This window comes from Cyrtonyx montezumae, unplaced genomic scaffold (genome assembly GCF_038088225.1).
Source record: "Cyrtonyx montezumae isolate F1298 unplaced genomic scaffold, pur_monq_1.0 scaffold_17, whole genome shotgun sequence".
Classification (NCBI taxonomy): domain Eukaryota; kingdom Metazoa; phylum Chordata; class Aves; order Galliformes; family Odontophoridae; genus Cyrtonyx; species Cyrtonyx montezumae.
In genome coordinates this window covers 20,718,669-20,735,755 of record NW_027071903.1, presented here as the reverse complement: position 1 = coordinate 20,735,755, position 17,087 = coordinate 20,718,669, and the positions used below count along the sequence as shown (strand labels likewise).

Here is a 17,087-nt window from a genome sequence, read left to right as displayed (position 1 = left end):
GCCCTAGTTTTGTTGCAACTAAACTCAGAAGGCCAAATGCCAGAGGACCAAGGTTACAGTTGTGGCAGCCATCTGATGTGGATAGTGGGTACAAAAATACCTGAGTCGTTTTGAGGAGTTAATGGCAGCTCTGGTAGACATTTGGAAATGAGTGTGTGGGATGGGTGTCCGGAGCTGTAGGTAGAAGGACTTCTATGTGGAAGAGTTCAAGCTATAAACACGTATCATCCTCCTGTAGTTTCTGTTATAAGTTTACGTGTGTTTGGGAGCTAAGTCATCTTCTTAACTCCATGAATAAATATTTTCATATTTAAATGTTCTCCTACCTAATTTCTAATCTGAAATGTGAGGTTTTTGGAGAGTAGCTCCAGCTTTGTCTCCAACTTTCTGATTGAAAAAAAATTAAATCCACCTACAAACTTTTAACAGAAAGAAAATGGATCATTCAATAGACAGAGTCTAGCATAGAGTAGTGTTTCTTACAAACCCCACTGATAAGTGAAGCGTGCAGGGTGTTTGCCTGCACTCTGGAGCCCTTCCATATTGACTTCCTCTGATAAATATTAAAGGGCAGAGGCTGCTTTTCACTCTTCTGGAACTTGAACAATCAGACCTGCCAATGTAAGTCAGCAAATTGCCCTCATGTCAGTGAGTTTAATAAAAACAAATAAATATATGAATGTTCTTCCTAGTAGATGATATTCAAATTCTGTGTGCCTGCAAACAGCAGTTGTTCCTTGCACTGAGCTATAGAAGCTTTGAGCCCTCATGAGCTTCTTGTGCTTCTTGGTGGCATGCTCTTCGTGGAGGGTTTTTGCCATAACTGTGCACTGGGCACTTTGGGGCTTGTGTTACCAAAGAAGACTTTGAGATTTTACAGCTTTTAAAGTTCCTGAGTTCTGTTAATCTCACTGTGAATATAAGAAGCATTTTTAAAAGCAGACAAGACCTGGAGGTGACAACTTTGCTCCGTGTTATACATTCTTAGAGGAAGAACCTTTCTGTGTTACTGAATACACATCAGTGGTCACACCTGCCTGTAAGACATTGTTCAAAGCAGTTGTATCCAAGGAAAGTTTCATCTTGGTTTTATGTCCATTTATTTAAGTCTTTATTATATAGTTTCGCCTTTATTATCTAGTAACACCATCTCTTGTCTTTCTTCCTTTTTATTTTCAGTTCCTCCTGAATTTCTAAAGCGACCCACAAACATTTACGCTCATGAATCTATGGACATTGTCTTTGAGTGTGAAGTGACTGGAAGACCTACTCCAACTGTGAAATGGGTCAAGAATGGAGATGTGGTGATTCCGAGTGACTACTTCAAAATCGTTGTAAGTGTGTAGTCATTTTTGGATTCTTTAAGCTGTTGACTCTTAGTCCTTTGATTTAGATGTTATACTGAGGGACGTGGTTTAGTGGGAAATATTGGTGCTAGGTGAATGGTTGGACTGAATGATCTTGGAAGACTTTCCAACCTTGGTGATTCTGTGATACGTATGCATGGAAGCTAAACCCTTTCACAAGACCAGCTTCCTGTTTTCATACTATTGATGTTTGGGGCCTGAAGGAATTAATTAGTTTCTTGAATTCTGCAATGCTCTGTAATGTAGTCATTTTATTGAAACGCTGAAATATTGCGCTGAAATTGTGAGTCTGTTTCTTGATAGCTTAGGCTTTCGGTGAGAGACACGGGCATGCATGATGACAAAACACAAATTGTTGGTTGCACCCATTGAAATGTGAGCTCACTGTGAACACTGAGTTTGCTACAGTTGGCTGTGATTGATGAAAATTACAATTTCAAACAGGAATTTAAATATAAATAGAACTCAGTTGTGGATCGTGAGTTTTGGCACACCAGTGCTTCGAGTGGGAAATTTTAGATGTAGTGAAAGTCATTACTGAGGCATAACTTAGAACTTAATGGCTGTATAATTATGTATACCTGAGGTTGTAGAATTGTAACAGTGAGTTATGTGGTTATATTCAGTGCTTAAAATATCATAAAACTGGCTGTGGGAATGTTATGACTTGCCAGTGATATGTGATTCTAGAAAATGATAGCCATTAGTAGGAGCTTCTGCTGCTTTTTGATGCTGTATAATTTGAGGATTCAGTGTAAAAGAGATGAAATCTGACAGGAACTCAAAATACACTTTTGTATTTTACTGCTCAGGAGTTTCTCCTATCATAGGAATATGTCATAAAACACCATGGTTTTTGTAATTGTAACTCATTTTTACATGTTGTGTTTATCCTTTGCTCCTCAGAAAGAACATAATCTGCAAGTTTTGGGTCTGGTGAAATCAGATGAAGGATTCTATCAGTGCATTGCAGAAAATGATGTTGGAAATGCACAGGCTGGAGCCCAGCTGATAATACTTGACCTCGGTAAGATTAACAGTGACGTTTTAGTGCGAAAGGATGAGGAGGAACAATTGCAGGGGATCTTTTCTGCATAACATGTTATCTGTAACTCACCTCCACTAGGGGGATTTTTTTAATTCATGTGAGCAGCACAGTGTCACCTCACCATACACTTGTAGTTACTTAGAAGAGTCGAGGGGTTCTACAGAACTCACCTTGCATTTTGGAAATTATCTTGGAAATACTTTGTGCATTGAGAAACCACAGCCATAAATCTGAAATATTAATTGTATGCTGAGATTTTGGAAAATCTCCAAGTGGAAAGCCATCACTGCAATTACAAAACTGAGGAAAGTTCTTACAGAGCACACAACAAATGAAGTACACCGAAGTTATTTCAGCATTAGGATCTTTTTTCTGCTAACAGTAGAAAACAAAATAAAGTAGTAATGAGCTCTGTCATTTTGGTAGGCTGTGACTGCAAAACAGTAAGTTGAGGTGCAGCTGATCAGATTTGAAGATAAATGTATTGAAGATAAATAGTTGTTGCTGCACTCCAGAAAGTGGCGTTACTGACAATGCTCACCTTTCTGTTACTGAAACATGCCATTTCTGCATTGTGTATTTCAAGTGTTGAAAGGATAATTATTGTTATGGTAAAAGAGGTACTGTCTTCCTTAAAAATTGATAGCACAAATATCAGTACTAAGACATCAGCTTGTTTTCATCTTTCAGGTCACACTGCTCTTGAAAATAGTTTATAAGAACATCAGGAAGGAAAGCAGTGGTAAAAGTGATGAGGAAAATAAGTCAGACAAGAAAATACTAATGGTGCACTTTTCTTACTTCAGTGTTGCTTGTTTTTTTTTTTGTATGCTGTTTCAAAATTACAATTTCTTGTGTGTTTCTCCATTAAGCTTTTGGATGGAAAGATTTAGCAGGAACACTTAGGGCTGATTAGAGGCATGACAAAACTTCACTCTTGAAATTTTAACAGACATGAAGCTGCTAGACCTGATATTGGCATTCAGTATGCAGAGAGTGAACTGTTTTGAGTGTGCCATAAAGGGAGATTTATCATTTCTGTTCTGGTTGTTCTGTAGAGTAGTTGTGCACTTCTAACTTCTTCTGAATTCTGCTTTAGATATGGGTATGTTTCATTGATGGCTGAGGAGATGCATATAGGGGGGGAGAAAGGTGCCCTCCGCTGGGTTCAGCAGCTTGAACACCCACAGCCCTGGGGTTTTGACCCCCCACTGGTGCTAGGTGGCTGGATCCAGCAATGGCCTACTGCCACCACGCTACCAGACAAATTATTAAAAGTCATTTTATTTCTGCTGTATCCATGAATCACCTGAGTGGTTTCCAAATCATTCAGGCGGAAGCATTATTCCATATTTTCCAAGTCTGAAAAATATTGAATAATTAATGTACCTGGCTTTTGAAGCCCTGCCTAAGTTTGTTCTTTCACCCAGTTCCCAGTAGTGGTTTATAAATGATTGTTATTGTTATTATTTTAGGTCCTGTGGTCTCACTCTTCTTCCTTTCCCTCCCCCTTGTTGTATGCCCAGTGATTTCTAATTCCTGTTCTACTCTGGCAACCTGTCCTATTATGCTAAAGGACTGTGCCTTATAATGCTGTCCTTTTTCTTTTGCATGCTGCCAAAGGATTATGGATGCAGTGTTGATGGAGTCGTTTTGGGTGTAAAAATGCACCCAAGAAGTCATATTATTTTGTTACATGGCCTGCAGTGTTTTTAGCAATGCACTCCCAGTGTAACGCATATTAGTTGCTCTCCAATGGTAGAGGCGATCACATGGTACATCAGTGAAAGTACATTTATATATATTTTTGCTATTGAATACTGGCATAACAAATCACGTAATTAGGCGTGAATATGCTGCGTCTTATTCAGTCCTGATGTTTGAAAAGTGGTACGATATACTCAGTCAAAGAAAAAATGGATATTTGAGATCTTACTTTAGTACCTTGTCACAATATATGAATGGTGAAGATGGAAAGATACTCAGGGAAAGAGATTGAAAGCATGATATATACTTCAGTTCTTTTACAACGTCTAGCTTGCAATGAAAATAAAACCCACTAATTTGAACAAAAAAGATTCCAAACACTTTGATCATTTCAGAAAACTTTTTCCTAAATTCCACACCTGACAATGAGACTTAGCTACCTTTGCAATTTGAAAAGTAATTTCAGTGAAGAAATGTTGATTATGTGTTCATTGAAGTTCTTCCCAGTTAGCAGACTGTCCCTTCCCTTTCTGTTCTGTTTTCTCCTCCCTAAAAGGAGTTGGGAAACATCTGGACTATATACACGCAGGGAGTAGCTCTTTCAGTTGCCATGTCAAGCTGATTTTTAATATAAAGTAAATTTATAATTAGAAAGTAGAAGCCTTATGGTGTTTGTCCAACAGCCAGGTCACATGAATTCTTTATGTTGAAGAAATGGACTGAGACCATTTATGGGCATCTATAAATGGAGTACGGCATTGATTATGATATAATTGCCAGTGAGAAAGATGACATTTGGCTGCCATAGGGGATGAGTGTGAACAGTTGGAAAAGGCACTCATGCTCAGAAGGAGATGGTCTGAGAAAGCTTAAATAGAATTAGACCAATGAAAGTGTCCTCCATTTGTGCTTTGCATATTGTATCAGACCTTAATTGTCTTTTCTGTGCACTGACTTGTTTCATCCTGGACCCTTCATTTCGAAATGGACACATGTTGGTTTGTGCTGCGTGGAGTGCTGCTGTACTGTAAGGGTTGCTGAGTGTCTGGAAGTAGAATATCACATTATATTGACTTCAGTCTTATGTGGTTGCATCATTTTTAAATGTAGTAGGCATAAGGTGCATAATATGCTTAATTCTGCCAATAAGTTTGGAAGAGAACTACCTAAAGAAAGGGAATTTCTACCTGATTTCCTTTTTCAAACTAATGATGGAGGGTGGTCACCATCTGACCTTGTCAGTTCCCCAATATATGGATGCTGATATGCTCGCTGAAGCATAACAAAGCTATGTCCTGTTGTCCTTTTTACAGCATTATTTTGTGTGAACTTGTGGCTGTGAGAACCTCAGTGATGGATCCATTTGGGTTTTCATTGTGGAGGTTAAATCCTGGTGACAAGACTGAAAAATTCAGGCAGGACCTGTAACCTGGCCTTCTCCAGCGGATCTGGTGTTGCTGAGAGTTGCCGTTTGGGAATTGAAAAAAGAACAGGTGGCAATAAGTAAAAGGAGGTGGCTCTGGGGAGGGAGGCAGATGGTTCCCTGTCACCCCCATGTGATAGGCGTTTGACAAGTACTGAGGCACCAAAAAAAGGAGTGATTATTGAGTGCTGTATAAAGAAAAATCAATGACTGTAAACAAATATGCCATGTTATTTAGAGAGCAGTTTCAAAACATTAGTTGAGATGCAATTCATCATCTTCAAAATTCTGAAGCAAGCATAGTACACTGAGTGAACTTGTGTACTGCAAAAGTTGGTGTCTGCCATTCTGTGCCTTCCTTGGGAATTAGATGGGAGCAAGGTCTTGAGGTGAACAAGTTGAATGGTGCCAGGATCCAGTTGTGTGCCACATCCGTTTTTTATATTGGGACTATCCGTCTTTTTAAAGGTTTTCTTGAAAAACAGACCATAGCCAAGAAAGGATGTTCTGCATTTGAATTAATATTATGAGCATGAGAAATATGGAGGAGGAATTAGAGGAGTCTGCTTGGAGATGCAGAGCTGTGAGGCCACTGGAATTGCAGAGGTGCATTGGGATAGCTTCACAGGATGGAGGCCGAGGAAGCAAGTGCGATACTGGTGCTGTGAGTGCAGACTGACTCAAATGATTTCGGCTTTGTTTTGGAGAGGATGGTGAGCCAGTCAAGAGTTTATGTATAAGGATCAGAGGATGGATGGGCATCATTTTCATACATCTCAAAAAGCTCATACCAGTAGTGAACAAATAATCAAGAGCCTTCTTCACACTACTGGATGAAGTCTCATGATTGCAGCCCTTGGGGTTTATGGAGTTTTCCTTCACCATCTGGTATAAGCTGGAATGGCAGCTTGGTGGTATGGCAGGCAATGTAGGGCGGTTCTGGGGCATGTTGATGCAGGTTTATCTCTGTGTGACCAGATGAGCAGTGGTGATGGACCTGCCATTCTGGGTCAGAAAAGCAGGGGTACAGTTACAAAAGTCAGAGCAGACTTGGTAGCAGCCATCACGAGATGCTTGTACTTAGGCTTGTTTAAGAAAAGCAGCCAAAACGAAAAGCAGAATTAAGGCCTTGGACTTTGGGTCAGGACAGTCCGCCAGAAGATTTATGTGGCCAGGGGGCCAACAAGGGATGAAAAAGGAGCTCCAAACTGAGCAGAAACAAAAAAAAGGAAGTACATAGAAGTTGGAAGCCGACACAGAAAACTGACTGACGTTGCCTGGATGTGTACAGGGATGGAACAAAGACATCATCTGGAAGTAGGGCTGTTTCTATGGTACAAATCCCTCTGGATGTTGATGGTAAATGAAAGAGGTGCTGATGACTAGGAAAACCCAGCATGGAATACCGAGGGCAGATTGCACCCAACTGTTTTGACAACCCCCCAAGATAAAATGATTGACCACATGATCAAGAGGAGTGGTTATATCCTATACACAATCTCCTATAGTATCTCTGCAGTTAGGAACAGGAAATCTGACCTGGAGGAGTGAGTGGTGGGATGTGGTGGGCTACCAGCCCCAGCAGGCTCCTAGCATCATAGCCAATGGCATGAAGGCATTATTGGGTCTTGGTATGGAGAGGGTTTTCTGTGATCATCAGTTTTGGGATGATGGGCAGAGAGGGCCTCAAGTGGTTTGCAGGTTGTACCCAATTGGGAGGAGTAGAGAGAGGCACCCAGCAGGATGCAGAAGTGGCCAGGAGCCTTGAAGGCTGTGAAACCTTAATTCCTGAGCTGTTGTAGGCAATACCTAGACAATACCCTGAGGAACCTCACCCAGGATGTCTCTGGTTTGAGCAAGAGCTTCAATAGGTTGTCTCTTGTGATCTCTCCTTGGTAGTAGTATTCTGTGATTCAAAAAGTATCAGTCTGAGAGGTGTGAACAGCCCCATTTATCTTTGTTTATAGTCTTAAGTCAAATTAGAACTATTTAGCAGTATGTATTTTTCTGCTGATCTCTGTATGAGAAATTTGAATGTGTGGTATTGGAGGCACAGTTTGACACTGAAAACCAAATTTGATGAAAGTGTACCACCACTTAGGTTGCACTGTGTGATATTAATTCCTCCAGTGAATTGCCTTATGTGAATCTTAATTCTCTGAGAGTCTTGAAGACATCATTTATTGACTTAAAATTCGTATTCTCTTTGTGTAATTGAATTCTGTGTGCAGGACCACTGCTGCATGAATAATTTCATCTCATGCTGATACTTTTCTGCCAGCATTTTGCCATCAGCTCTCTGAAGTCTCATAGCAATGCAAGTGAGGTTACAGGCCTCCTGGGAGGGGTTGGGGCTTGCCTGACCTGCAGCATGGTGGAGAACATCAGAAACATAGTCAGCCTTTTCTGGAGTCAGCACATTTCAGCCAAGGTTGTGCCAAAAATAACATTTCTGTGCTGCAGTGGCATCTTTGATAGAAGTTCCTTCAGGCTGACCCAGACTTGAGATTTCCCAGCCACCGGATTTCACGCTCCAGCAGCTCAATGCTGGTTGAGAAGAGCTGGATTTTCACAGTCTCGTTAGTCAAAACTTCGATGCAACTATTTTGAAGTGAAGGAGGATCCTTTTTATGGACAGTGTGCTGACTCTTCAACCATGAAATATCAATATCACAATTCAGAATGTTATTTGTTAAGGTTCTCTGAGTTTTTGAATCTGCAAGCAATTATTCATGTACAGAAAAACAGGTGACATTGAAGCAGCCTCAGCAGCTTGTAGTCTCTGCAACAAATGGTCCCCAAAAGAGGAAGCAATACATCAAGGAGGTCTACTACTTAAAATAAAAAGCTGTCAGTGCATTGCTCACGGCACTGTGTTTTATTGCTGAAAGACAGGATTTCCGTGCACTTGCTAAGACAGGAGAGAACAGAAAAGTAAGTCTGTTAGTGCTTCACATGGCACGTGTTCTGATCTTGGGAGAGAACGTTTTCGATTCATGGCATCATATTTAATGTTATGGGAAGTAATTTTTATTACAGCTGACCTCTGCAGTGATGGGAAGCACAGCCGTGTAGGACTGCACGCCAGGAGACACCGCTGCTCTCCGTGCGTTTGACCGATGCCAGGAATGGGGAAAAAAAAAGCCTGAGTTTTGAGGCAGAGACTTCTCAAAGTGTTTAAATTATCACAGAAAGTAGAGACTGGATATGTTTTGATTTGTAACCTTAACCTCCCTTGCTTCAACTCTTCAGCTTGCTTTTCTGTCTTCCAGCTTGTAGCTCTCTTTAAGAGGATGATCACTTCTTTTTTTTTTCTCTCTGCAACACCGTGTGCTCATCTCAGCTTGTGATCTCTTATCACAGACATAATATCCCTTTTTGCTTAACTTGTCGAGTGACGAATCTTTGCTGTGTTCAGGCTGTTTCTCCACTTCGACAACATGCTTTGAAATTCTAAACGTGCCCTTCAGTGTACTTGCCGCCCTCCCGACTTTGCATTCATATAAATATTACAAGTACTTCTCTAAGCTATCATCTGGGCTGGTTAAAAAAAAAAAAAGAAAACTAAAAATATATGTATTGAATGATATGGAAGGCAGCGTTCCCTCCTATGTGTCCAAACTCAGTGTCACTTTTCGTTCTGACACTGGAGCATTGAAAGCTGTTCTGAGGGTGATTTTTTCCAACTGGCTATGAATCCACTTTTGTAGTGGCCTCATCTGGAACGTATTTGCTTGCATTTGAAAATGTCCTGGGAGGCAAAGTGAAAAGCCTTATGTAAATCAAGATATATGAAATACTCTGCGTTTTCCATGTCTGTAGGTTCCATTATTTGGTTGTGGGAGGTAAATGCCATTTCTTCTCGATAAATGTTGGCTTCTGCTGAAAGAAATGCAAAAGTTGGCCCCAGCAGGCTTGTTTGTGCTCTGATTCAAAAAATTCAGTTGCACTTTTGGGTATTTTCCATGTATAAAAAATAACATGAATATGACTGCAGCCCTTTCCCCGGATCAAGCCCTGATGCAGCTCTCACGTTCACAATTTGTTTAGGTCCTAAATTTCACTAGTATCGAATGCCATCTCTCATCTCAAGCTCTTCCACATCTTCAGAAGAAAATTTTAAAAGTATTTTGTATGCAGACACATGCTGTGAATCAACAGTGTTTAGTATTGTCTTCAAGGAGATACTGTAAATATTTTCTCAATCTGTGTAGTTACAGAGCTGAGACTATGGAGGCACTTGGAAAACATGCAGGTTATTGCGGATGAAATGTCAGAGCAAGATGGAAAAAAAGCCATCTGAATCAAAGGGAAGGGCTCCATCGGGTATTCTTCCTGAAACCTGTTCTACTTTTTCACTCATAAAAAAGTGTGTTCGTGTTCTTTCTGTCTGGTACAATTTTGTGTGTCTTAATGCGAGGAAAATCAGAAGGGTCCCTGTGGTTCCGTGAGTGGCGTTCAGAAGTCTACCAGAGAAGAAATGATTTGTGGATTGAAACTGAGCGGTAAGGCTGCACGGCCTCGTAGCCAGGAATTCTGATTTTCTGTGGAGAAGAAAAAATACTCAAAAATTGGATTGTGGATCTCAGGGGAGGAGAGCAAAGTAATGAGCCCTGACAGCTGCTCCATGCCTCATGCACCCACTGCTGCTAGCTCAGAACCTGGGGGGGATTGGGTGACTGCTGGGTCTGCTATGGGGGGAGAGGATGCAAGAGGCAGGAGGAGAGAAGCTCCACTGAGGTAGGTGGGGATCCCTAGTGACAGGGCTAGCAGAGGGACTGCCTCTCCCCTGGAGAGATCCCATGTTTGCCTGTCCTATATCAACACGTAGCTGTGTGGTTTTTCACTCAGCAGACCTGAGGCTGTTTAATGAGAACACCCCATTTCAGGGATTCAAACAGAGTTTGTCACACTTTGTCAAAAATTGTTTTTCAAATTTAGAAGACAGGACACAATGTTATGGGGTTATGATATTTGAGCTAGATAGTTTCTCTGTGATATGTGCCATTTAGCATAATTGGGCTGCTCAAGGGCAGTTACTGTGTTATAAAATCCAAGGCATTTCCTCATACAGTGCTGCACGTGAGCTGTTCTTCCGTATGCACATGTCTATATATATAAAAATGTGTGCATGCATAAATCATCTTTTTTTTTTTTTAATGGAAAAAACCCTAGGGTCCTGTAGATAAAAACCCCAACAGCAATGAGTGCAGCAAATCTGACCCCACTACTGCGTGCATAATGAAGTTCTTAAAAATGATGACAGCGCTCATTTTAAAAGTAGGGGAATGATTTCCAAACTTGCTGCCTCAGTCCCTGTCTGCAAATATCAAAATGGCTCCGTCTGAATGATAGCTGAACAGCTTGTAAGGCTCATTTTGAAAATTGTGCTTGAGGAACGTAAACAGCATCTGAAAACTCAAACTGACTTCAGACAGTGTTTTGTGAAACCAAAGCCAAAGCCTGGGAATATTTTGCTACTGGCTGTGTACACTTCATTGCTAATTTTCTGTAAACACAGCAGTGTGTTCTCCTCTTTAATGCTGGAAGCCTTTTCTTCATGTTAATTTTGATTTTAATTTACATTGCTTAGCTAGTCTTCCTCCATGAAAATCGCCATTATTGTTTCTCATGGCTGTATGTATGTTCAGTGTTGCGGAAAGAAGTTTTAATTCAGTTAGATTCCTTTCTTGCTTCCATCCCCATTTAAGAAATGACCCTTTTCAAGGTGCCCACTTAGGTGTAGTTCTGTTGGGAAGTCCGACTGATTGATCCACACCCCCAGACTTTCTCACATTTTAACTTAATAAAATAGAGCCTGAAATAGTTCTCATATTCTGCATTCAATGGACTATTCATGTTTAAAGTTGGCTTGTGCTCTAAATGAATTGCTCTAATTTAGCTTAAATTAGTAATAGATTAATAGTTGTCGGTGCGTGGTGAATGCAGGAAGGCATTGCAGAGTTTATAGGACACTTTGATTGTGCTTATTCATTTTCATTTCTTGTTTTATGACCGTGTTTACAGTTGACTTGGCAATAAAATTTGAAACCTCATGAGGATATGCAGATCAGATGGACTGCTCCGTGACTTCTTACATTTGAGTGTGCACAGCACAAGTAGAGAAGTTGGACTCAGAGGTCCTTGTGGGTCTCTCCCAACTCAGGTTGTTCTGTAACTATGAAATACAGGTTGTGGTTGCAGTTATACTTTGAAACAATTGGGCTTTGTATCAGCTCTTTAATTTTATAGAGTAAAATTAATGGTTAAAAGGTGCTTGTGTTCAAAGAATTTGTATGTTGTATTGTAAAGAGGGGTAATACACTGGAAATATTAGATGGAGGCAGACAAAGAGTTTGTAGTAGCAAAAAGATATGCTGTATTTTGAGGAACACTCAACAGATATTACTGTATTTATTATAACCCAACATGAGTGGAGAGAAATAGAATGGTGCTGTATGACGCCTGAGCGTTGCTGGTCAGGTGGTAGTTGAGCTTGGACAATTGTGGAAGAGGATGAGAGAGTTTGATCTCTTGTTTTAAATCATCTCTTCGAGGATAGCTTGAACATATAGAGCTTCTTGGTTCAATAGTGAAAGGTTCAGGTTTTTTTGACGCCAGAATGTCTAATGGAAGCAAATACACTTCCTGTAATATCACTTACCACATCCACTGATTTCCTTTCCTGTTTATGCCCTTCCATTGTATATAACTGTTGTTTTTATCAGCTTGGCTTCTGCCTTACTAGCTAACCTACTGTCAGAAATCCAGATCACCTGAAACCAGAACTGTGTGCAGCTCTGAATTGTTGCTAAGCAAAGGAGAGTCCATTTGATGTGCCCAGCTCCTGGTGTGGAGTGGTGGTGGCTGTTTCTCTGCTACTGGATGGCCGGTGGGTTGTTGGTGAAAACAAAAGTTATCATGGTGAAAAAAGTCAACTGGAGATAGAGGATGCTTTCACTGTGTTGCAAGGGATGGCTATTTTTAGGGTTTTTTGGCCATTCCTGTTAAGGTGGGGAGAGTAATAGGAGGAATGAGCTCTAGCTTGATATCTGTTCTGACCTCTGAAGGCAGTTCCATTATTATTCACAAACAGGGCTGTGAAGATTGACAGAAGTAGCCTTAATTTGTAATTGATCCTACCCTCATGTTGTGCAGGAAAATATCAGATTTTGTCAGTCTCACACCAGAGAGAGGGAACAAATGCGTGGATATGGTCCTAATTGGTTGCTTGTATTTCAGAGTTGCTAAATTATACAGCAATATCAGAGACAGCTGAATGCCATTTGGAGAAAAAGAAAAAAGGATTGGTTTACAGTTTGGTTGCATGTGTAATAGGATTCGTATGGTTGAATAGCTGAACCTAGGAGAAGACTTGGTTCTGATGTCACATATTTTCCCAGCTGTGTTGACAATATATCCCAAAGAGGCTTATGGTTTTTGTACCGTATGGGAATTGAATAAATCTAACAACTAAAGATGGCTTTCATTTTTAATAGTGTGCATTGAAATATGCCTAATTTCTGTATTGAAACTAACTACCAATTGTCAGTGTTCTCACTGCGTTGGAAATATCCTGCTTATGTGTTTCATTACAGTTATTGTTTCCCTTCCTTTCCCTTCTCTTCCCCCACTAAAAATGGAGCCAGATAGTTGTGGAGACAGTCTTCAAAAGACAAATGGATTCTGCATGGCTTTCCTGTTGACACGTTATTACAGAAAGTGCTAAAGGAAAATAATGAGAAAGAGGAAAGTCATACCTGAGTTCACTTTTCTTAGTCATAAGTCACAGAGCTAATAGATGCTCCTGTGTTTCAGCAATAGATGCTTCACCTTTGGATTCTAGTTAGTATCTTGAATTCTCAGACGTCCTGATACCTCATCTAATTGCTGTAAAAACATCGTATCTGACGTAACCTGTGGTAAGCAAGCTGTAGTTGTTAACAGTAGAGGAAAAAGGGTGGGGTGCACTATCTACAAACAAGTAGTTAAATACCTATGGTCTTTGAGGAAGATATTAGCAAAAACAATTAATGTTTGACATAAGAGTTCAATCTCATCTGCTTAAACCTCAGCTTGCCAGAGTTGTTGCCACAGAGCTCCTTAGAGCATCCACAGGCCCACAGCTGAGGGCAATGGCATTTCACATCCAAGCATCAGAGAATGCCACATAGGCTGGCACCATCACCACCTCTGGATCAATGCACGTCAATGGGAGATAAGTACCCAGTTGTATCCTAGATAGGAATGCTTTGACAACACTTGATTTTAAAACAAAATTACCCACAAGAAGCGAGGCAGTAGCAGGAATTCCACCTCAGGGATTAGTGACTGCAGCTCCAGGATGGATGGCTGTATTTTAATACAGGCTGCTACTGAGAAATGAGAGAAAGTGAGCGATGAACCTCTTATTGATTCCTTGGAAAAAGCATCCTTAAATAGGCAGGTAGTATAGTGGGATCATGACTTTTGTATTTTGGTACTTCTGTACCATCAAAGCAGTGATTTTGTCCTAAACCTGCCGTATTGAAGTAGTTACGTTTAACTATTCGGAGTGTTTGCAGCAGCAACAGCTATTGTGGCCTTACAAGTGAAAATCGGAAAACACAGCCAAAAAAAGATGAGAGTGGCAGTGAAGGCCTGATGGAGTGGTTTGCTCAGCGCGATTGAAGGAGTGACTGGCAAAGCCCCAGTGAAACTTCTGACCATGGGAGCAGTCTTGCCTCACTCTTGAAACAGGCAAAAGGCTCTGTGTGGTGTGTAAATGAACACTTTCCAAAATATGTGTGGTGGTTTTATGAGTTGCTGTTCCAGAAAGAGCTTCACTCAAATGTCGTGCGTTTGCTCTTGGAGTAAATAATTACTTTCCTGTTATGAGATATTAAAGTGAAATTATGGCTTGTTGTTGCAGACTCCACTGTTCTAAAGAGACTTTAATTCTGCATAAAAGCTCAGTTCATGAGTATTTGCATTAACCTGTGCAGGGTTATTGGGTGCGTTGAAGCACATTTGTACTGCCTTGGGTCCTACGTGTGTGTTGTGTTGAGGATTTTTGACTCCTTGATCTATCATTTTGCAATGTGTAGTTATGGTTTGAATTCCTTTCCAATAACAAAGTCTGTTTAAAGGAAGTTAGTTTTTAAACTCCGTGGGGATAGGTTCAGGTCTGGTTGGCTTTTACCCCTCTTTTTCCACAGTATAAGTCTCATGATCCAAATGGAGGCTTTTTGTCTTCACCTCCCCCCCTGGCCCACTGGTTTCTGATGGGGACAGCGGGTTCTGCCTTCCTTGCTAATGGCTGCTTTATGAGACAGGAAAGAATCAGATTGTTTCCTCTGCACCGGAGCACTTCATCATGAAATGAAAAAGGGAGGAGTGCACTTCATCATCATGGATTTTATGACTTCCTTTGAAAAATGGGCTCATTGTCAGAAAATGTGTTTGTCGGTTTGTTTATGCATCCACAATTTATTCAGTGTCCATTTTACATTAAGAGATATGACCAAGTGAACACTTAAAAATTACAGTTGCTTTCTGTTAGAGAGGAATTTGCTTGTGTGTCTTCTTGGTGAGCTTTTTGCGAGTAGGATATATTGAGTGAAGAGTAAATAATAGTCCTCATTCCCAGTGGCAATGTAAATTAATCTAAGGCAATTACAACAAACTAAATAAAAAAAAAATCTGTCTGTGCCAGAATAGAAAAATAGTAAGTATTTCCATTGCATTTTGTAAAGAAAATGAGGGCCACTTGTGTTTGGGGAAGAGTAGGAGGTGATGTTTCCTTGTTCATTTCTTTCTTTTGATGGCTGCTGGACACAAAGTAGGTTGAGAGAGCTGTGTTAGATCCTTGGTCACAACCCTCTTCTCTCTTGAGGATGATGTGGCAAAGCGAGGGCCCTCCTTGCTCTGCTCACTGTGCCATGGGTCCTGGTCCAGCTCATCCCCAGGGGCCTGTGTGCAGGAAGAAGTAGGCAGCTGATTCAGGATGATAAAGCAGCAGAACACTTCACAGTACTACTGGAAATACTACAGAACCTGAAAGGGTTGATGTTAATGAGACCAGTGTAGAAGTGCATAGAAGAGATGCCCAGGGTGGAGAGTTGTTGGATACTTGGACCTTTCCGTGGCCAGATGGAGTGGTGAAACAAGGGTAATGCTGCCATCTGAAAGTGTCATTTAAAAAAAATTCTGGAAAAAAAACGAAGATTCAGCTTTTTTCCCCATCTTTTTGTTACCAAATATCTTACATATCCAACGGTGAGCAATAGTGAGGGGTTAGCAAACAGTGTATAAAACCCAGCAATATAAAACAGAAAAGCTCCATATGTTTTATTTTTGGGGCCTGTTGTCCCTGGTACACCACTGATACGTAGTCCTGCAGACACGTGGCAACCTTTATAGGGTCAGCTGTGCTTTGCGTTTCCAAATGAGTAGTGCAGTCTCAAGGTCAGTGGGCTTTATATCCAGCTGGCCACAGTTGTGCTTTCTTCTTAGCATTGCTCAAATTGTTCCAATATGTCTTCTTTTTTGTCAAATTTCCCTATGGTAAAATTGCACAGGTTACTTCACGGCTCACAGTTTTGTGTACAACTATTGGCATAACCTCGAATTGCTATGAGCAGTTACATTTTGCTGTCTTTCTGTGGCCATGCCACGCATGCACAAGACTTCATCTCACAGCAATTAAATGGAGCCGCTGGTGACTGCCACTGTGACCTCCAGGAGGTTCAGAATGTGTTCATTGTATACAGCAGAAATTATTTTGATGCACTCTCGGTTCCGTTTCTGATTCTTGCCTTTTTCATTTACCATGAAAGCACCTCTTAGTGAAAGAACAGGAGCCTGATATGTTTCTTTTAATTAGTTATTCCAAAGGAAGGAGGTAATTTGGTTACTGTAGCTGATCCATTGAGACAAAGTACCAGCTTCAACCATTTGTCCTGTCTGAACTTATTTGTGCCAATTAATACACGTTTTCTTTGTGGTGGGCAGGGCATTGTTAGGACTGTCCATTCTGTCCTAAAAGTTGGAGGAAACAACTTGTAGAGGGGCAGCAGTTTGGTGCAGGTGGGCACCCAGGGAAAGAAGCAGGCAGGAGGGACAGTTTTAAAGGACAGCTGCAGTCCCTGGGCTCTCTGTTATTATTTCACACTTGCTGCTTGCAGTGTGCTACTGTTGTATTTCTTGAGTACCACCAGGGAAAATGTTTCAAAAATAATGAAAAATGTGTGTCTTTACAATGTGACTTTTTGAAGTATCACACCCTCTTAATCCCAATCAAAGGTAAATCCTTCTGCTGCTAGGCACTACAAGTGATATCATATACTGAGCTCCAACCGAGAGAAATGGAGCACTAGATTAAGCCAATAAAAGCCTGTGTAGTGCGGATAACCTTTCTGGAATCAGATAAAAAGCAATGTATGTAAAAAATGCATAATAATGCATAATAGTTTACTTAGTAAACAGTTTAATTGGAGTATAGCAAATCAGCATTTGAACATGCTGATACTTCTGAGTATCTCCTTACTGTTAGACTTTCCAG

The 17,087-nt window shown here is 40.7% G+C and overlaps 1 protein-coding gene across 2 annotated transcripts in view; it reads left to right on the top strand.

The window, feature by feature from the left end:
• Nucleotides 1-17,087, top strand: part of NEO1 (neogenin 1) — a 179,654-nt gene that overhangs the window by 112,587 nt on the left and 49,980 nt on the right. For both annotated transcript variants that reach the window (XM_065733638.1, XM_065733637.1), the window contains exons 6-7: nt 1,180-1,334; nt 2,274-2,394. In XM_065733638.1, coding sequence (XP_065589710.1) covers nt 1,180-1,334; nt 2,274-2,394 — 276 coding nt within the window. The remainder of the gene's footprint in view (nt 1-1,179; nt 1,335-2,273; nt 2,395-17,087) is intronic.